Source organism: Ovis aries, chromosome X, assembly GCF_016772045.2.
Source record: "Ovis aries strain OAR_USU_Benz2616 breed Rambouillet chromosome X, ARS-UI_Ramb_v3.0, whole genome shotgun sequence".
Classification (NCBI taxonomy): domain Eukaryota; kingdom Metazoa; phylum Chordata; class Mammalia; order Artiodactyla; family Bovidae; genus Ovis; species Ovis aries.
Genome location: NC_056080.1, coordinates 107,872,129 through 107,895,158, shown reverse-complemented (window position 1 = coordinate 107,895,158; position 23,030 = coordinate 107,872,129). Strand labels below are relative to the sequence as shown.

The 23,030-nt window shown below is 36.8% G+C and overlaps 1 protein-coding gene across 9 annotated transcripts in view; it reads right to left on the bottom strand.

Moving 5' to 3' along the window:
• Nucleotides 1–7,185: 7,185 nt before the first annotated feature.
• Nucleotides 7,186–23,030, bottom strand: part of XIAP (X-linked inhibitor of apoptosis) — an 80,638-nt gene continuing 64,793 nt past the window's right edge. For all 9 annotated transcript variants that reach the window (XM_060408151.1, XM_060408153.1, XM_060408152.1 and 6 more), the window contains 5 exons: nt 22,891–22,990; nt 21,739–21,817; nt 21,036–21,078; nt 17,907–18,107; nt 7,186–12,040 (listed from right to left, as the gene is read on the bottom strand). In XM_060408151.1, coding sequence (XP_060264134.1) covers nt 11,847–12,040; nt 17,907–18,107; nt 21,036–21,078; nt 21,739–21,817; nt 22,891–22,990 — 617 coding nt within the window. In that variant the 3' untranslated portion in view covers nt 7,186–11,846. The remainder of the gene's footprint in view (nt 12,041–17,906; nt 18,108–21,035; nt 21,079–21,738; nt 21,818–22,890; nt 22,991–23,030) is intronic.

Below are 23,030 nucleotides of genomic sequence, written 5' to 3'. Positions count from 1 at the left end.
AAAACAGAGCTGACCTGATTGCCCAGGTAAATCTATTTAAGGGCCACTTGCATGGCAGGAATTATGAACACAATTTCCACAACTGTACATAGCAACAATTTATCCAATTATCTCTGCACTTACCTATACACTTCTAATTTAAACACAGGACTAACCATGTAGAGAGTGGAAAGTAAACAGATAATATATGTAAAAAATTTAAAGGCCATGGAAATGGCCAAGAAACTGTATAAATGAATTTCATCACTATACATCCTTGATTAATCAGATACTATTTCACAGCTGTTTCATTTTGTGTGAAACTAATCCATAATTGGGCTTTCCGGTGGCTCAGTGGTAAAGAACTGACCTGCCAATACAGGAGACTTGGGTTTGATCCCCGGGTTGTGAAGATCCCCTGGAGAAGGAAATGATAACCCACTCCAATACTCTTGCCTGGGAAATCCCATGGACAGAGCCTGGTGGGTTACAGTCCATGGGGTCACAAAAGAGTCAGACATGGCTGAGTGACTAAACAACAACAACCCATAATTAGTCCAATAAACTCTAATTAGAGGAATGATTCCTTGAGCTTATATAGTTTATACTTTTTGAAGCTCTTTCATGTACATTTACTCATATAATCCTTGCAGCAATCCTCTGAGGTAGGCAGAGTAGGGATTCTTATCCCCATGTGTTAATATTTTTGTTACATTTCATTCTGTACAAATTACCGAATATTGATTTATAACTCATATAAAAGACCTATAACTAAGTATAGGTCTTTTTACTTAATTCTTATAGCTCACATAAGAATATAATGTATCTGAAATATTTACAGTAGACCAAGAAAGCCATAAGTACAGTAGAGTACATTCTTTTTAGTAGTCAAATAATAAACAAAAATCTAGTTGAAAGAAAAACAAATTTTTTCAGGTAAGTTAGGTCATTCTCTTAATGATTAATACAGGCCTTTGTTAAATTTCTGCTAGGAAATCCCTACAAAATGTTAATTTAATGAAAAATATTTTCAGCAAATTTTTCTCTACTTGAGATTAATTTTATGGGAGAGATTTAGGGTCTCTGTTTTTAAGTTTCTCTGAAACAGCAGTAATTGTTCATGAACCTACTCATGTGTTTTCTTTTCCTCAATCCAATAGTCAGTAATCTGGCAGAAGGAGAGCCTAACCACTGCCAAACAAAATTCCAATATTTAATGAGAAAATACATTCTTGATGCTTTAGCCAAAAATGCAAAGCCCCTTATTTAAGCTAATGGAATTAAAAATAAGTCTCTAGTACCTAGTAACGGAATAAAGTTAAAGAAACATAATGCATAGACTTAAAAAAAAACCTCTCAATATAAAAGTTTTTGTAACAAATGACATTTATAATTTTGTATGTAAAAAATATTTTTGGAATATAAATTAGAAACAAGAATCAAATTTTGAAGCAAAATCGTTGTTTAAATACTATTTGTTGTTGTTTGGTCACTAAGTCTTGTCCGATTCTTCTTTTTTTTTTTTTAATTTTTATTTATTTATTTGGCTGCTCTGGGTCTTAGTTGTAGCATGTGGGATCTAGCTCCCTGACCATGGATCGAACCTGGGCCCCCTGCACTGGGAGCTCAGAGTCTTAGCCACTGGACCACCAGGGAATTCCCATGTCCGATTCTTTTGTGATCCCATGGACTGTAACCCACCAGGCTCCTCTGTCCATAGATTTCCCTGGCAAGAATACTGGAGTGGATTGCCATATCCTTCTCTGGGGGATCTTTTCAACCCAGGGATTGAACCAACGTCTCTTGCATTGGCAGCTGGATTCTTTGCCGCTGAACCACCAGGGAAGCCCTTAAATATTATTACTTCAATTAGTTAGACATTAGTTGTTTTTTGAAAATTTAAATTCTTCTGGGAAGATAAAAGGGGGGTATTTTAAAGTTTGGTTTATCTTGGGTTCTTATTCCTTGTTTTGACCAGTATTCTTCTAATATTTATTCATAAACCTAAAGTTAATAAGCATTATTGTTAATAAGCAGAGGCCATGCAAAAGGTTTCTTATGCTATAGTCATTAGTTATGGTGCATTTAGGGTCTTGGAAATATAAAATTAAACAGAATAAGATTGGGAGGGAAAAATCTAAATAGACCAAATCCTATACAAAGCTAAATGGCTAGGTTATGGAAGTATTTGTTATAAGCAAATTAGTAGTTTGTAGGAAAATAAAACTAAGTCTGACTTTCATCTAGCCGTACCTACCTTAAGATTTTTATTTTGGTTATGGTCTATTTTTGCTTTATTGACTATGCCAAAGCCTTTGACTGTGTGGATCACAATACACTGTGGAAAATTCTGAAAGAGATGGGAATACCAGACCACCTGTCCTGCCTCTTGAGAAACCTATATGCAGATCAGGAAGCAACAGTTAGAACTGGACATGGAACAACAGACTGGTTCCAAATAGGAACAGGAGTACATCAAGGCTGTATATTGTCACCTTGTTTATTTAACTTATATGCAGAGTACATCATGAGAAACGCTGGGCTGGAAGAAGCACAAGCTGGAATCAAGATTGCCGGGAGAAATATCAATAATCTCAGATATGCAGATGACACCACCCTTATGTCAGATGGTGAAGAGGAACTAAAAAGCCTCTTGATGGACGTGAAAGAGGAGAGTGAAAAAGTTGGCTTAAAGCTCAACATTCAGAAAATGAAAATCATGGCATCTGGTCCCATCACTTCATGGGAAATAGATGGGGAAACAGTGGAAACAGTGTCAGACTTCATTTTTTTGGGCTCCAAAATCACTGTAGATGGTGGTTGCAGCCAGAAATTAAAAGACACTTACTCCTTGGAAGAAAAGTTATGACCAATCTAGATAGCATATTGAAAAGCAGACACATTACTTTGCCAACAAAGGTCCATCTAGTCAAGGCTATGGTTTTTCCAGTGGTCATGTATGGATGTGAGAGTTGGACTGTGAAGAAAGCTGAGTGCCAAAGAACTGATGCTTTTGAACTGTGGTGTTGGAGAAGACTCTTGAGAGTCCCTTGGACTGCAAGGAGATCCAACCAATCCATTCTGAAAGAGAACAGCTCTGGGATTTCTTTGGAAGGAATGATGCTAAAGCTGAATCTCCAGTACTTTGGCCACCTCATGCAAAGAGTTGACTCATTGGAAAAGATTCTGATGCTGGGAGGGATTGGGGGCAGGAGAAGGGGATGACAGAGGATGAGATGGCTAGATGGCATCACTGACTCGATGGACGTGAGTCTGAGTGAACTCCAGGAGTTGGTAATGGACAGGGAGGCCTGGCATGCTGCGATTCAGGGGATCGCAAAGAGTCGGACACGACTGAGCGACTGAACTGAACTGAGAGGCCAATATTGACCTTAGTGTGAATTTATGCAACTCTGAAAACCTTTAGAGACCTAAGGCCATCACAAGAATTTCCTTCAGTCCTTTGTGCCAGTTACTTTAAAATCTTCAGACCTAAAAAAGAATTCAGAACTGCTAGTTATTATGAATTAGAGAGGCTGACCACTTCCAACTCTATCAGTTGTAGATTAACTGCTCACATTTCACTGAAGATTTGGCTCTTTCTAGAAGTGCCGGTCTGTTCTGTACAACTTCAACTGATTGCTGTCACACTAGTGCTTATAAGTGAGACTTGAAATACTTAACCCTTTCACTGCTTGATTGGAGGATAGTTTAGTGTGATCAGTGTGTCCCTATTCTATTCTGAACTTGGCAGTCTAAGGGCTGAAGAATGGTTTTCATTATCAAATTCAAAAGAGTACTACATGCAAGGAAATTTTGTTGAAAAGTCGAATTAGAAGGGACTTTCATGATGTTACATCTTATGTCTTCACATTTTGGTAGCAGGAGAAAATACAGGACTGGATCCACAGAGTTATAAGGAGGAAAAAGGTGATGATTACAGTCATCTGCACAGAGCAGTTTGATTTACAGGTTTCAGCCATTTAATTATTTCTGGATTTGGACCCCATACCACATCCCAGTCATTTGCAAACTGTAGCCTTATCAGAACCACCTAGAGGGTATTTTAAAACACTGATTGCTGGGTTGTACCCCAGAGTTTCAGATTCACTAGGTTCAGGCTGGAGCCGATTAATTCACTTTTTTTTTTCTTTTCCTTTTTTTGGCCATGCCAAACAGAATGTGGAATCTTATTCACCCAACTGAGGATTGAACCCGCACCTCCTGCATTGGAAGTGCAGAGTGTTAACTGCCAGGGAAGTCCCAATAATTTGTATTTCTAACAAGTTCCTGGGCGATGCAGATGCTGCTGGTCCCCAGACCACACTTTGAGAACCACTAGTTTTTTGGGGCTCCAAAATCACTGCAGATGGTGACTGCAGCCATGAAATTAAAAGATGCTTACTCCTTGGAAGGAAAGTTATGACCAACCTAGATGGCATATTCAAAAGCAGAGACATTACTTTGCCAACAAAGGTCCGTCTAGTCAAGGCTATGGTTTTTCCTGTGGTCATGTATGAATGTGAGAGTTGGACTGTGAAGAAAGCTGAGCACCGAAGAATTGATGCTTTTGAACTGTGGTGTTGGAGAAGACTCTTGAGGGTCCCTTGGACTGCAAGGAGATCCAACCAGTCCATTCTAAAGGAAATCAGTCCTGGGTGTTCTTTGGAAGGAATGATGCTAAAACTGAAACTCCAGTACTTTGGCCACCTCATTGCAAAGAGTTGACTCATTGGAAAAGACTCTGATGCTGGGAGGGATTGGGGACAGGAGGAGAAGGGGATGACAGAGGATGAGATGGCTGGATGGCATCACCAACTCGATGGACATGAGTTTGAGTGAACTCCAGGAGTTGGTGATGGACAGGGAGGCCTGGCATGCTGCGATTCATGGGGTCGCAGAGTCGGACATGACTGAGCGACTGAACTGAACTGAACTGAGGTATCCATACACCACAGTTAGCCTTCCTTTATTGTAATTATAATTTTAAAATGTTTAAATAGAAGTATAGTTGACTTACAATATTAGTTTCAAGTGTACAACAGCATGATTCAATATTTTTATAGATTATACTCCATTTAAAGTTATTAAAAAACAATGGCTATATTTCCCTGTGCTGTATAATATCCCTTGCTGCCTATTTTATACATACTAGTTTGTATCTCTTAATCCCATACCCCTATCTTACCCCCTACACCCTCCCTCTCCCCTAGTTTGTTCTCTATCTTTCTGTTTCTGTCATTATATACATTCATATTATTTTTTAGATTCTACGTGTAAGTGATATCATCCAGTGTTTTTCTTTCTCGACTTATGTCACTAAGTATAATACTCTCTAGGTCCATCTACATTGTTGCAAATTAGCCTACCAACTTCTAATAAGTACCACATTTATTCTATAATCTATAAGCAAACTACAAATGAAATAGTGAGAACATCATTAAAAATTTTTCTTTTTTTTTGTTTGGTCATGCTACGTGGCTTGTGGGATCTTAGCTCCCCAACCAGGGACTGCACCCTGGCCATGGCAATGAAAGCACAGAGCCCTAACCACTGGATCACCATGGAACTCCCTAAAAGTATTTTTTAAATTATAGTATCAGTTTTGAGCATGTTTATTTACCTTAATCTTCAAATAGGGGAAACAGGGGAATAAAGTTGATCTTAATTCTTATTTAGATGTCCTTTAAAATTTAGCAGTAACAGTGGCAAGTTAAAAATTCACAATTTAAAAAATATGCTAATCCTGTATAGGTATATAACAAAGTAACTATAGGAGAAATAACATAATGTCTAGGATTTACTTTAAAATATATCAACAATAAATAAATTTTAAAAATAAAGGGATGGAGAGTCCTAGATGAAACAAGACTGCCAAAATGTTATTTGTTGAAGCTGAATGATGATTACGAGGTTCATTATATTTTTGTTTCTACTTTTATGTAAGTTTGAAAGTTTTTATAAGAGAAAGCTTTGAAAATTCACATCTTCATCAATATTCATTGAAAGTATAGTTGACATGTAAGAAATGTGGACTGTATTTACAACAGTCCTATGGTATATCTCAGATAACAGTGGTAACAGTCAAGAATCTGATAATCAGTCACTATACAGATGGGGCTTCCCTGGTGGCTCAGTGGTAAAGAATCCACCTGCCAATTGAGGAGACATGGGTTCGATCCCTGGGTTGGGAAGATCCCATGGAGAAGGAAATGGCAACTCACTGCAGTATTCTCACCTGGGAAATCCCATGGACAGAAGCCTGGTGGGCTACAGTCCACAGGGTCTGTAAGAAGGAGTCAGACACAGCTTAGCAACTAAACAATACAGACTAGGCCTGAAATACAACTCTCAATTTAGGAACCTCTATTGTGGGCAGGAAGGGGTAGGGGAAATAGCACTTGAAATGCCCTTTTCTAAATTTCCCTCTCCCCTTGAGAAGCCTTTATTTCCTCACTTTTTTCTAATTAATTTTTTATTGAAGGATAACTGCAATTCCCTTACTTTTTATCCCACCAGATTTGCTTGCAGTTTCTGAAACTCTGGGCAGCTGCTTCTGTAGACTCACAAAAATCCTTCTCTGCTGCCTGCCTCAAAGGGGCAGTGGCTTTTTAGGTCTCTTGCTTATTTAAGCCTTGTTAAGGTGACTATAATATCTCTTGAGTCAACCAGGCCAATCTTTGTGGAGAGGGAGTTTCATATTTTTACACAAAACTAAACTTTTCATGTACTTATAGAATTATACAAGCTAATGTGAAAGCTGGAGAAGGCAATGGGACCCCACTCCAGTACTCTTGCCTGGAAAATCCCATGGACGGAGGAGCCTGGTGGGCTGCAGTCCATGGGGTCGCTAGGAGTCAGACACCAGTGACTTCACCTTCCCTTTTCACTTTCATGCATTGGAGAAGGAAATGGCAACCCACTCCAGTGTTCTTGCCTGGAGAATCCCAGGGACGGGGGAGCCTGGTGGGCTGCCGTCTCTGGGGTCGCACAGAGTCGAACACGACTGAAGTGACTTAGCAGCAGCAGCAGCAGCAATGTGAAAGCAGATGTCTTTTTTTTTTAATATCACATGACTTGATGTGTACCTTAATGTCTGGCCCCATAATGGCATAGGATATATTTGGGAGGTTACATTTTAGTATTAATATTTTTAAGAGGGCTATTTTATTTTTTTCTGAGGAAGTAAAACAAAGTAATAAGATATCATTTTAAAGAATAGTGCTTTATTGGATAAGTTTTTAGTCACAGAAAAATAAGCTTTAATCTATGATGACTGCCAGATTATACAGTAGAAAGCAATTTTCTTAGTTTTCCATACTGATGGAAAGGTTTCTTACTAAATGAAAACAGCCATAAAATTATATTCACAAATATAGTACTCTATCTCACACATTTCACGTGATTATTTACAACACTATTACAATGACATAAGAATCAGTCATTCTGTCCAGTTAGATATAAAGTATAAAGGTAATGCAAAATCTTCTAACAAAAATTACATTAAAGCCTTTGTTATATCAAATAAAAATGCAAATTTGTTGCTAAGTATAAACAGAATGACAAAATATACTTACATAGTCATTTTACATGATACACAATTAATGATACACAAGAAGAATGTAGTAAATGCAAAAAAATCTATATGCATTTCTGCAAACTTTAGACTTCAAAATAGAATCTTAGCACCGAAACAATGTAGTATTGTACAATTTGAAGCCATATGTATTTAAGATTGTCCTACTGTATTAGTTATAAAGTGTCATTTAATATGTAGTGAATGTTATGGTATAGAATAAAGAATAGTTGAAAAAAATAAACATTTGAGACCTCCCTGGAGGGGTAGCTTGAAGTTTTTCACCATCAAACTATGTCCCAGTCTGGGCTATCACTAATTAGTTATATAGCTTTGAACACATCATTTCACCATTGAGCCTCAGATGGTTCATCTTAAAACAAGGGGGATGAATTAGATACTTTCTAAGGTCACTTCTAGCTCTGACATCCTATGATTCTGTTGTGCTGCAAGTGAAATTCACATTGTGCTAAGTTTATAAGTCAAACTGAAACTGATTATAAAAGGGGGACTAAGCCAATAGTTTCTATTAGAAAAGCTCAACTAAATTTGGTAAGAATATTGTTTCAAGCTTTTAAAAAAGGAATTTAAATATTTTTAAGGATTTGACCTACTTGTGTACTGTACTTTGCATCTTAACTATGACAAACAATGAGAAAGATGAATTAAGAGTCAGTGAAAGAGTTATTATCTAAGTTTTAGCCCTAATTTCCAGAGTCAAGGCTAATCCATGGAAGCAAAAAAGTGTTAGGAAGGGAATTAACATTTATAACAAGTATTTTACACATACGGTCACCTCAACTCTTATAATTTTGTAAGACAGGTACTATTTGCATTTCATAGATGAAGAAATGGTTACCTCTTTTCTAAACCAGATGTGGCTAAAAACCATATCTGTCAAATATTCAGTCCCATTTTCTTCTTTCTCTAATGGAAACGATATACAACCTATCCTATTTCTCCAACCCCTCCACCCCTTTTCCCCATATTCAACCAACTGGGTAATCAGGAAATAAAACAATGATTTCAGTCTAAAGGATACAATACTTGGAACTAATGCTGTGGTGGTAGTCTCCATTCAGAGTTCAAAATACCAATTTTATCCACTAAAATGAAAACCAGGAAGAAAACTACCAACATTTAAGTGAAAAAACAACAAAAGATTCTAATACACAGGGCCAAATCACATCACATACATTCACTACACCTACTCCATCTTAGCCCCTAACACAAGGGAAAATAAACAAAAATCTAGCAGGAAAGGTAATACAAAGCCATTACTTAATAAACTGGAATTTACTTTATAAACACTAAACTCATTTCTCAAAAATTAAGACAAGGCTTTTGATTAGCATACCAGATTATTATGAAAAAAGACAATTATTTATTACAAAACAACTTAACTCTTCACATGACTAAAATGTAGTAAAATAGGCAGTGCTTTTGAAATCTTAGAGTGAACTTTATACAGAAAAGAAAGTCTACATGGAGATACTGAGAACTATTTTGGGAAGGGGGAGGCAGAGATTTGGATCTGGCTATATTTTTGACCTTGCAAGTGATCATTCTTTGCACAAATAGATGAGAAGGATCCAGTGCTTTTTTTTTTTTTTTTTTTTTTAGTCTCTCTCCCTCGTGCTTTATTTTTCAAGGCTAGGGATCATTTGGAAAATCCCATGGACGGAGAAGCCTGGTAGGCTGCAGTCCATGGGGTCGCTGAGAGTTAGACATGATTCAGTGACTTCACTTTCCCTTTTCACTTTCATGCATTGGAGAAGGAAATGGCAACCCACTCCAGTGTTCTTGCCTGGAGAATCCCAGGGACGGCGGAGCCTGGTGGGCTGCCGTCTATGGAGTCGCACAGAGTGGGACACGACTGAAGCAACTTAGCAGCAGCAGTAGCAGCAGGGATCATCTGGAGTTATTTTTGTTGTTGTTGTTATATTTTTAAAATATAAATTTATTTATTTTAATTGGAGGTTTTTAGTGCAAACACAGGCAAACATTGGTAAGTCTTTAAAAATTTGATTAGAAGTTGGAGTGCTGAGTGATTAAAGAACCTGAAGCAACAGCATTTCTAAACAATTCTTAAAATAAACTTGTTAGCCACATCAGCTTCATACATTAAATTTCACAACTGATGGGGAGAAAAAAGGTTTTACCTAAGTCTAAACATACAAGTTTTAAGAGTTTTAAAGAACTGAGGCTCCCAGAACTGGAAAACCTTATGTTAAAACAATTCAGTCCTTGGACAACTAGATTGAACCAACTACCTGACTTGGAGCTGACGTGTCCTGGAAAACACATTTTTAAACCTTTAACACTTTTCTCCCCTTGTAATTTAAGTTTAAATTTAAAGTTTAGCTTATACATATAAAACTTAACTTTTAATGAATATATAACTAAATCTAAGTGGAAGAAAGTGCAAAAGTAAAGAACTGAGGTTTTACATTGTACAACAAAAACAGGGTGGTCATTATTTGACTTTAAAAATTCTCATTTAAATTTGCAATGCTTTAAATGAATATCAAAGTAGTAATTAATAGAGGTTAAGAGAACATAACAATACGCTTTCTCTTAGAAAATACAACAAAAATATAACTTCTGACAGTTTTACTCTCAACCTTTTCTCTACAGTAAAATGCCTCACTCACCTCTACAACAGGTTGTTGTGAGGATCTTTGCCTGGGTGTTCTATGAAGCATTTTTAAACTTTTATCTTTTTAACCTATATTGATTCTTACCCTCTTTAATATTCAAAAAACTATTCTTCTTTTCTTGTCAATATTTTATAATTTCCAAAAAGTTTTTAAGGATCTTGGGAGAACATTCCAGAAGTATCTGCTATTATTACTAGACAAGAAAACAAAAAACTTAGGTGAAGACTTGACATTTTATCCTATATACATCTTAAGCATCCTAACGGTAAAAATTCACATGAAACTTTAAGATACAAGATATGAGAATCTCAACATGGAAAGCTGTTACTATAACTACGAGCAGTGTACAAACATGCTTCTACTTTTACCTACATAAGCTGACATGTTTAAAATACTGGGTTAACAAAGATCTTTTAGTAAAGTGACTTAGGCAGGCTTAAACTAGCAAGGATTAAAGATGAATCCTTACTAATTAATTGGAAGATCTGAGACATATTTTATATTTCATTTTACAAAATCAGGAATATTATTTTTAAACAAGAGAAGACATGGTCTACCTGTCAGAAAACTACCACTCAGAAATATTTTTCATTCACAAAGCAGGAAAAACATATAAACATTTAAATTTCACATTGGCACCAAAAAGGTTAACTGCCCTGCCTTCTTGGATTAGGAAAACTAAAGCTGAGCAATAAGTAGTTTTGCAGGCGTTTGAACATGCCTAAGCCTTTAAATCAGTAAAATACTTTCTAAAAATTTTGATTACAAAAGTAATAATACTTATAAAAAATTCAAACAGAACAAAATGAAAAAAGTAGAAAGTGAAAGGCCCCTATAAAGCCCCTCTGGGACCCATTCCCCCACCCCCTTTCAAGAGAAACCACATTTAACAGTTTGGTGCCTAGCTTTCCAATCTTCTGTTCTACACGTATATAAAATACACACACCTTCACTTGGCTCATTCTACACAGAGTGTTTTGCCATTTGATTTTACACTTAATATACCTCTGATGTCTTTTTATGTCAGTACATGTAGGCTAAATGGTATTCAATCATTAAATACCCTTTTAACAATGGCAAAATCATTAAAAAAAAAAATCATCCACCCAAGTACATGTGTATAATTTAAAAGAAAATGGACAAAAATCCTAAAACACAAACATCTAAAAATCATCTCCATCTTTCCACCAATGTGGAACAGTTCATTCCTTTTTCACACAAAACAAATTATGTGATTGGGGAGATTAACTCTAATCTCCATTCATACAGAATGCTCTATTTGTTAAGCCTATCCAAAATGAATGAAAAATTCAATTGATTAATTCACTTACATTTAGAAAACTAAGTCAGTGTACTATAAAACATACATTGTGATCAGTTACAATATGATGCTTCTTAGTCTAGGGTTTCAATTAAATAACAGTGGGAGAAAAATAGAACAGCTAATACAGTTAACATCCTGAAAAATCCAGAAATTCAAATTTTAGACTGCCAACTATAACATCGCAGTTTACACTTTCTTCCTACTTGGCAGCAAATGCTAATGGAATTCAATGCTGATTTCTTCAAGTTGGTTCACATCACACATTCAATCAGGGTAATAAGAACATAAGACGCCTACTGTAGTTAGATTACGACATGAAAATTTTTTGCTTGAAAGTAATGACTGTGTAGCACATGGGACACTTGTCAACTGCTTCAGCACACTGTTTACAAGTGACCAGATGTCCACAAGGAATAAAGACGACAGCAATATTTCTATCCATACAGATTTTGCAAAGCTTCTCCTCTCGTAGGAGCCTTAGCTGCTCTTCAGTACTAATGTCTGTTCAAAGAGAAAAAAAGTGTTAATTTTAGACGTTCTGAGTTGGAAACAGTGAATTTATGTGCCGGACGCTGATCAAGTGTCAGGAGATGGGATAACTCATACATGGCATCTACTCTTAAGCAGTTCACAGGCTAGTGGGAGAAAAGGACGTGAGCTGAGGCTACAGAAGTAAGCACAAAGTACACAGTGATAAGTTCTGTAATAAAATTACAAAGTGCTCTGGGACAAGGTAACAGAACAAGTTCTTCTGTTCAGGTTAGGTGGGGAAGGTTTCACGGGTTGGTGGCTGTTAGGTGGGGAAGTGGGGAGGTGGAAGAGTAACATTTAAAAACAGAAATTTGCTAAGCAGAGAAGCAAGGGTTAGGTAAAAGTAGCAGCATATTGAAAGGGCATCGCTTATTCCAGAAATGGAGAGATGGAAGTGGAGGGCTACTTATGAAATGGGACAAGTAGGATCTAGTGATTGGATGTGAAGGATGAGGAAGAAAGAGGAAATAAAGTTGATTTCAAGATTTCTAGCATGGCTGACAAGGGGATGGCAGTGCCAATAGGAAATAAAAATGGAGGTACAGGTTTGGGATTTTTAAGATATTTCTGAGGTGTTTGCAGAACATCCATATAAAAATGTCCAGTAGGTAATCGGAGAGTTAAGTCTTAAGGTCAGAAGAAATCAGGGCTAAAGATAGAAACCTGGGCCTCATCAATATACAGGTGGCACTGAAGTTCTTGTTTAATTCAGCCTTTGTCAAACTTAGTTTTGAGAAATGTTAACAAATGTGGCACAAAAATATGTTTCACAATCGTATATAACTATGACAACAACATCAGCAATAGCAGCAGTTAAAAGTAATACAGCACTTCTACTATGTGCTAGGCACTATTCCAAATGTATTACATATTTTAACAATCTTTGTGATCACTGTATACCAGTGGTTTCCAAATTTAGCTTCACATGAGAATCACTAGGGGCATTAAAAAACAAAAAACAAACAAAAAAACACACAATAGATTCCTGGGCCCCATTCACTCAATCTAATATTTCTGGGGTTGAGCATACTGGCATTTCTGAACCATGACTATCAAGTTGAGGACAGCATAACAAAGCATATATGCCCTCTTAGAAATTCAAAATGCATTCCCTATTTAACTACAGAGCTCCTTTTTCATGACATCTCTTAACATTCTGGGGAACGCTATTTTGAAAACAAGTTTGGGAAACAGTGGTTTAATTTTATTCAACAAATGCTTATGGAAGACTTAGCTAGGTTCTAGGCATTAGAGACAGAGTAACAAATATATAGATCCTGGGCTCCTAATCATTCATAGACAAGTTAGGAACACATGTAGGCAGGAAATTATAGTACAATGTAATGATTAAAGTTATGACAATGTGTTATGAAGAACATAGGAAGGCTGTGTATCCATGTATACACAGAGGGAAGGCCTTCCAGAAAATATTATACCTAAATTGGGTCCTAAAGGATAAGTACGAGTAAACTAAAAGAGGGAGAAAGCCTTAGACCTTGAAGGACAAGAGCAGTGGGAGAAGAGTGCTCTGGGCAGAGGAAATGATATAGGCAAGGCTCCAAGGTGAGAAACAGAATGAGGCCTGCAAGTGCACAGGTAAGGTTTGGGAAGAGAATGTGAAGGGGAAATAGCATGAGGCTATAGAAGGTTAGCAGGAGCCTGATCATGAAGGATCTGGTAACCCATGTGAAGGAGTATGGACTTAACACCAAGGGCTCCAGAGCCAGTGAAAGGTTTTAACCTGGAAAAAGATACCAGAATTGCTTCAGTAAGGTTTTCCTCGCTAGCCATGGAGAAAAGGATTATTTGCTTCTTTTTTTTCTTAAAAGGCAACCTCCTGGGCATAATTCAAAACTCAAATATGGAACACAGAGATAAGAAAGATAAACTGTCTGTCCTCAAGAAGCCTAACAGATAGAAGGGGACAGAAAAAGTTCCAAAACAACGTTACAAATGCTTTAACAGAGAGAGCAGAGAAAGCTGCAAAGTGTGCTATAGGTCTTTGGGGAAACTTCAAAGAGTGACCTTTGAGCTGAGCCTTGAAGGACAAGTTCAAGAAATGGGTTTAGGGAATCAAATCGGGGGTGCAGTGGGGAATGAGATGAGCTATACAAACAGGAAAAAGGCATTCGGGGCACAGCAAACAACAAAAGTAAAGGGATGGCATTATAAACTGATTTATATTATATGGATGCACCTGACCAAAAAAGAATAGTGTATATTCCTGCCATCACCAAGACTGTGGCAACCAGCAAAAGCCAGCCTGCCAGCGGAATATGGAAAAGCAGAGTGACTTGGTTAAGAGAAAACACTGAGATGACAAGCTTTCTGCTGTGGTCCACAAGCAGAACGACTCGGAGATCATGCAGTAGAAGCTGAAAAAGGCAAATGAAAAGAAGGAACACAAGTAACTTTGTGGCTTTTTGTCCAATCTTCTTGCGCTTCGCCTGTGTGCCTGGAGCCTGTCCCGCTACACTTCCTCCCGTCATGCTTACAGCTCCCAGTACCCAGGCATTCCTTTTGCCTGGAGTCCACAGCAGGTCTCTTTCGGGGTTCCCTCCTCTCAGGTAGTTTCTCTTCCCCAGGCCAGTCCTGGGGGTGAGGGAACTACCCCTTCGAAGTGTTTTTTAAAAGTACCTTTGTAATCCCCTAAAAAATCATGAAGAGGAAAACAATTAATTTACACATTACTTTTGCATGTGATGCTACAATGAATAAAAAAGGACACTGGATCAGATGCCTACAGTCGTCAAATTTACAGAGACAGAAAGCAGAATGGTGGCTGCCAGGGGAATGGGAAAATGGAAGCTGTTCAATAGATAAAGAGTTTCAGTTTTGTAGATGAAAAGAGCTCTGGAGACTGACCGCACAACAATGTGAATGTACTTAAAACTACTGAACTGTACACTTAAAAATAGCTCAGAGGGTAAATTTTATGTGTATTTACTTTTTTTTTTTTTTGGCCACACCATGTGACTTGTGGGATCTTACCTCTGGGACCAGGGACTGAACCTGGGTCCTTGGTACTAAAAGTGTCAAGTCCTAACTATAGGACCACCAGGGAATTCCCCACAATTAAAAAAATAAACAAACACTGGACCAGAAGTCAGGAAACTGGAATTTTACTCCCAACTATCTGTGTGATCTTGAGTAACAGTTCATCAGCACCTCAGTTTTCTCTGAAGTAATGAAAATTATTATAGGATCTTTAAAGTTCCTTTGGTTCTGATTGCTTACAGTTCCATATTACAGTGCATACACTTACTTGAGATGGTGATGCTCTGGGCATTTTTTTCCAGACTGAGTTTTTTTTTGGCCACACCACATGACTTGTGGGATCTTACCTCCGGGACCAGGGATTGAACCTGGGTCCTTGGTACTAAAAGTGTGAATTACTTCACTCTAGCCTAAAGAATAACCACTGGGTTCTACATCCTTTCCTGAGCCACCTTTCCCCTTCTACTTGCCACAAAGCCCTCTTCTAGGTTGGGAGGTACCTGGCATATAGCAATAAAGGCAATAGCTACATCATTTTTCATGGTATCTGCTAATATTTTTACTGCATTATTATAAACCACTTCTAGAAGATACTTCTAGAATAAACTGATGTTATTCATGTTCCAATCAGAGCAGATCTATGTGGAAAGACAGACTGATAAGAAATGTGCACGGGTTATTTGATTTTTACATTACATTCTATCATATATATATAAGGATTAAAATAAGTATCTTACCACAGACATGAAGTAAAGGGCTTTATATCATACAATGTCATTTTTAAAAAGAAAGGGAAAAAGATACTAATTTGGTACTATCTTTAGAAGACTGGGGTATTCTCTGTTACAGAGACAATGGTCTAAAAGCTAGTATTGAATCTAGGATTTCTTAGTGAGTAACAATAATATTATATTTTTTTCTAATAAATTTTATCTGCTTTTACTTCAATTAGGCCCACCCTCTATTTTGTACAGAATTAAGATTCTTAGTGCCAGTGTTTCCTCATCAGCTTTTGGGAGGAGAAATAGACAGCAGCCCCCTCGTGAAAAGCTTGCCTGTATCAATTACCTGCCTCTCAATTTTGTGAGACTAAGGAGACATCAACTGATGAATTCTAACATTTGCCCTTGAGAACTGGCATTAACTTAGGCCCTTTTTCCCACACAACCCCAGCTTGTAATCTTGGTAATGATGAGAACCTCCCACAAACTCCTGTTGAATAGAGACACCCCCCAATGCACTCTGTCCTTTGTTCTCTTCCTACTGCAACCCACTAAATCCTTCTGCTGTAAACACCTTCAGGTATAAAAACTAACACCTTACTGTCAAACTTAATTAAGTTTGAGTTGTGGTGAAGATGCAGGGGAAAATGACATAGTCACTTGTATCACAAAGTAAATGATTTGTTTCACCATCACCAAGACAAGAGGAGCTATTATAGGTTTTAAATAAATGTGTCTTTATGGAAAAGAGTAGTCTGCTTTCTGCTGAATCTTCTACACCAACTAGAGTATAAAACTCATCAATGTTATACTGCTTTAAGACTTATTTGATTATCTGAATAATGTTTCAAAAGCATCTGAAATAACTTAAAGATCAAAAGGGTCTTGAATGTAAAAAACAAAATAAGTGAACTTTTAAGTTCATTAGTACTTGGAGAATTCTCATCTTTTGGTAGAGGTGGTCAAAAGCTTGGAGAATGATCATATACTTCTCTTCTACATTATTCAATACACTTTGTATATGAATCACAGTATTAAAATGCATTTAATTCAAGCCCTATTTAGCAATATGACCCTTTTACATATTTATATCATGTGGAAAGTTGCAAAATACTCTAAATCCAAGCAGTTTCAACTAAAAAACTTAGAGAGTCTACACACAACGATAAAAGTTAGCCTTTGTTGTTCTTTACCTAAAATAGAGTATAAACTTACACTTTTAAAAATTAATAGATATTAATTAATAGTAGATCTTACTTGGATCCTGATCAGAACAAATCAACTGTAAAAACATATTAAGATGATGAGGAAAATGAAAATCAACTGAATTTCAGATGATATTATGGAATTACTGTTAATTCTGTTAAGTGTGACAATAGTATATTATGGGCTAAATATCTTTCTCTCCAAAACTCACGTTGAAGCCCTCACACCCTATGTGATGGTGCTTAGAGGTGGGGCCTTTGAAAGGTGATTTGGTTTACATGGGGTCATGATGATGGGACTCCATGATGGGATCAATGTTCTTATAAGAAGAAGAATAGAAAGCAGAATACTATCTCTCTTGGCCAAGTGAGGACATAGAGAAGGCAGCCATCTGCCAGCCTAGAAGAGAGACTTCACCAGGAACCAATCAAATCTGCCTGAACCTTGGACTTCCCAGCCTCCAGAAGTATGAAAAACAAATGTCTGCTGTCTAAGCCACCCAGTCTACGGTACTGTTATAACAGTCTGAGCAGATTAACACACAGTATTAAGGTCATGTTAAAAAAAAAAGTCCCTAGATAGTTATTGAAGTATTTATAGGCAAGTGGTATATAGGATGTCTGGGATTTACTCTGAAAAACTACAGCAAAAAACAAAGTTGGAGGAAGAAAGGAAGTGAGATTGAAAAAGTGTTGACAATTATTGAAGCTGGCTGATGGATATCTGAGGGTTCATTATACTGTTCTCTCCATTTTTGAGTATGTTTGACATCTTTCATAATAAAAAGTTTTAAAAAACATTTATCCTAAGGGAAATATGAGAGAAAAATGCATGGGCCACATAGTCATATAAGATACCATCCATAATGAAATACTAGGTGTATCTTGCTTTTAAAACACAGGCATGCATACCTTTCTGTAATGAAGTCTGACTTGATTCACCTTGTGTATTGTCTTTCTGAGCATTCACTAGATCTGCAACCAGAACCTCAAGTGATTTGTAGTTGCTCCCAGATGTCTGAATTTTCCCCTCCATTGTTTTCTTAATGTCCTTGAAACTGAATCCCATTCGTATAGCTTCTTGCACCATAGGATTTTGGACTATTTTATCATCTGAAATGAAAATTGGTGAGGAAAAAAATCACAGACTTTAATTATTTTCATTAACACAACTCAATAGCAGAGTATCATTAAAAAGAAAAATTTAAGCAACAAGCAAAAAATCAAAACCAAATCAGCAAACCAAAGCTGCTTTGGGAAGAGGATTTAGAAATATTTAGGCACTGAAGAATCACTTTCAGAATCTTAAAATAGTTGAAAGTACAATGAGTATGTATTTGTTGTATTAGGAATTGAGATTAGGTGCTTTAAAGACTATGATAAACAGTACAAGATAAGGTAAAACAGGTACGAAAAGGGTTAAGTGCTTCAAAAATTCTGAAACTGTGGACGTCTTTACCAAATCGCCACAATTATTTTGAAAAAATCATGGGAAATAGAAGAAGTTCCAATCTGTGACCTTCAATGTATCAGTTTCCTATCTCTCAGACTTAGTTTCTGCAGTTGAGTGGGGTGGACTAGATAAAGCAAGAAACCTAATACAAAATCACATTAATGACACTCAAGGTAGGACTACAGATTGTGGTGATTGTGGTGGTGGTGGTGGTGGTGGTGTTTAGTCGCTAAGTCGTGTCCACTCTTTGTGACTCCATGGACTGCAGCCTGCCAGGCTCCTCTGTCTATGGGATTTCCCAGGCAAGAATACTGGAGTGGGTTGCCATGCCCTTCTCCAGGGGACCTTCCTGACCCAGGGATCCAACCTACATCTCCTGCATTGGCAGGTGGATTCTTTACCAATTGAGCCATCTGGGAAGAGCTTACTAGAGCTCTCGGCCTTCCAATTTCTAGGTGTAAATCAAAGGAACTACTTCTAGTTCCAGGAGGAGACAGTCTCTCTGCTTTGACTTCATGCCTTTGTTCACTCTCCTCCCTGGGCAAAGCTCTTATTCTTTTGTTAGCCTGACGAATACTAATCTTACCAGATTGTGTAGTGATGTGCTAAAAGAGACTTCTATCCTCTGACTCATCACTTCCACTCTTGGGTATTTTTTTTTCCTTTTTTCTTTTCCAAGCTGTGCAGCTTGAGGGATCTTAGTTTCCTGACCAGGGATTGAACATGCTCCCCTCCCTCCTCCATCCCCCAGCAGTGAAAGTGCCAAGTCCTAACCACTAGGCCTCCAGGAATTCCCCACTCTTCAGTATTAAAGATGAGTACATATACCCACCAAAGACATACACAAGAATATTCATAGCAGTGTTATTTATAACAGCCCCAAACTGGAAACAACTCAAGTGTCCATTATCAGGTGAATGGATAAGTAAATTGTGGTATATTCAAGTACTAAACAGCAAGGAAGAAGAATGAACTACTTCCCCAGACAACATGGATCAATCACATAGACATGATAAGTAAAACATCAACATAATAATGAACCAGAGGCAACAGAGTACATATTGTATGATTACATTTTAAGATGTTCAAATCTAATCTATGGTAATAGAAGTCAGGATATAACTTGGGGGTAAATATCGATTGTGAAGGGGCCTAAAGGAGCTTTCCAGGGTGGTAGAGATGTTCTGTATCTTGATCTGGGTGATGGTTAGATGAACCTCTCCCTCATACCATATATAAAAACTAACTCAAAATGGATCACAGACCTGAATGTAAGAGCTAAAAGCATAAAACTCTTAAGGACACTAAAAAGAAAGTGAAAAGACAACCCAAGGGATGGGAGAAAATATTTGCAAATCATGTACTTGACATGGGACTTATATGTATAAAGAACTAAAATATATAAAGAATTATTACAAGTCCATAACAAAAAATCAAGTAATCCAACTAAAAACAAGGCAAAGGACATGAACATTTTTCCAAAGAAGATATACAAATGGCCCAAAAGCATATGAAAAAAATGCCCAACATTGTTAGATATCAGGGAAATGCAAATCAACTAAAAACACTAATCCTAAACCAGAGCAAGAATCTCAGTCAAAAGCATATATATGTATATATACAGTATTCTCTTGTCTTCTAATCTTTAAGATACTAAATAGATGATGCTTTAAGTATAGGGAAGGCTTCCCTGGTGGCTCAGTGGTAAAGAACATGTCTGCCAATGCAGGAGATGTGGGTTTGATCTCTGGGTCAGGAAGATCCCCTGAAGGAAATGGCAACCCACTCCACTACTCTTGCCTGGGAAATCCCATGGACAGAGGGGCCTGGTGGGCTACAGTCCATGGGGTTGCAAAACAGTCAGATACAACTTAGTGATTAACAACAACACATGAATATAGGGAATGGGGAATCACCAGACATATTTTAAACTAAACTTTATTATATTTAAAACACGATGACTAGGTTGAGAATGAGATCTGTAGTGTGATGTAGGATTCTGAAGACCACTAATGCTTTGTAATGCAACTGTGGGCTGGTCACTTAACCTCTCTGCAAAGTCGGATAATAATATCATTCTTGTCTATGATGAGTAAATAATCTTTGTGATTAAAAAAAAATCTCTACCTTTCTAAAAGGCAATAGGATATAAACAAACCAAACCACATCCCTTTATGAAGTAGCTGGGGAAGGCAAAAAGAGGCATCCAATAAGGAAACAGGTAGGTCAGGGCTGATCATGGTAACAGCACACCAATAGGACATTGGATTCATGATCTTGGCTAACTAAAGAAACCCTGTTGACAAAAAATTCACTTAACTCTTTTTTGGGGGATTTTAACAGAAATGAAAATGTACAGCCTACAGCTGTTCCTCTCAAACTTGGAAAATCTGTTCAACCTCTGAACGAATGTTCCCAATACATAAATACCCAACTTAAATGTATAGGTACTTCATTAATTCTTAAGTTTATAGCAATCTTATTTCAAAGAAAAATACCTTGAAAGAATTGGCTTACCTTTCTACTCTATAAATAACAACTGTAATAAATTGGCAATGAAATTAAAATATTTTAAAAGGTATATTTACCAATTCTTTCAGTTAACCATGGTGCCTTTTCAGCAGTTCTCGCCTAAAATACAAATAAGAATTGTAAGTTAGAATTCTTTTTGGTAGAAGGCAATTACCTCAATTTGAAAAATTATGTTTATCATGAATTTATAAATTAGCTTTATTCCAATTCAATATACGAATATTCGTAAGAGGCATAGCCTGATGAAGCTTGAAGTTAAAAGATTCCAATCTACTCACTTTACAGACAAGAAGCTGAGGCTTAGGGAGATTAAACAGTTCATGGCAGGGCCATAATGGCAACTCTTGTGTCCCATTCTAGTCTAGGGCTCTTTCCACAAAGTACTGATGCCTTAGCCACCCCAGGCCACACTATCAATTTAGGTATGTTTTTGAGATTTTAAATACTGTCTGTGAAAAGTTAAAAACTATCAATACAAAACACATTATACAAGTCTAATTTCAGAAGGCTGAGGGATTTAAGTGTTTTAGTTCTTCCAAGTCCATTTTCGCATACAGTGATACTTTAAATTGGTTCATCCTGATCTCCTTTTCACAAATTTGCTTCAGCTTAAGAAAAACAAGCACTCTTCAAGATCTCCCATTTAGGCTCATCATACTTTATTAATTTAAAATACTATACTGTGAATTTTACACCAAGAAATGTGCAAAACAAATTACATAATATTTGAAAATGTGTATTATACAATATGTGACTTACCAAAGACTCCTCAATTGAATGGGTTAAATGAATGTTGTTTACATATTCTTGTCCTTTCTCTTCTAACAGATATTTACAGCTAAACAAATAAAAGAAGGTTAAACTTTACTAGCTCATCAATTAGTAAAGTATAATCATCTTAAGACAGAATCATCTTAATTCTATTAACTTGCTTTTTGATATTTCTAAAGAGCCACAAAATAAAATGTTACTCAATTCACTATCCAACTATCATTTTAATGTTAAAAAATGTTCCCTTTGTTATCCTAATATGCTAATATTAGAAGAGAAAAATATCTACTTGAGAATGTTCAGCTTTTAAACAAGTTATTAAACTAGCACCTTGACATTTAAAAACAAGTCTTAAATAGTTCATCTTAATGAGTTTTATTTAGAGATTAACCAATTGTACATTTTAAAGGAATCTTTTAGGCTTTCAGCGTTTCCTTTTAAGAGTGTTTAAGGTTAAGACTTACTTCCAAATCATTCTGAAGTTTTAAGTTGTACTATTTTGTAGGCCAAAAATTCACATCACTGTATACTACACATCTGTGTGCCTTAAAGAGGCAAGATGGTAGAAAGACACTTAGAATATGTCATCATTCTAAGATGCCACTGATTGTAAGCAGCATGATTATACTATATATAGTATGTATACATGTATACTACTGTACTATGTATCACCATTGCCAATTAAATTATGACCCACCACCAGATGTGTCCTGATTTCAGAGCTGAAAATGTGAACAACTGTATGTCTTACAATCAGTGAGATTCAGTAATATTTGCTAGGGGTTGTGATGGGTTCTTAAGGAATTTCCTTGATAACATGGATTCTCATGCCCATCATTAAAGAGCCCACTTCCAACAACAACAACAAAAGCATACATTCCTAATTTGGTGTTTAGAAATAGCATCATCTGAATGTCACAGGTATGATATATAAATGATGAATGATTTGGTCACTGGAAAAGGCTTGTGTTTTTTTTTTTAATGTATATAAAGTAGGTGACCCCATTTTTATAAACATGGTGTGAATTTCAAGCCATTGGTGAAGGTAAAAATAGTTGAGGTGAAAAGCTACTCAAGTCTTTCCGCTGCATATGTACTGGCCAAACTGCCTGTCACTGAATGAACATTTAAATATCTTACCCTGGAAACCACTTAGCATGTTGTTCCCAAGGGTCTTCACTGGGTTTCCAATCATTTAGCCCTCCTCCACAGTGAAAACACTGTACTTTATCACCTTCACCTAAGAAACAACCAAGTAAAAACACATGTATTTGTGCAAT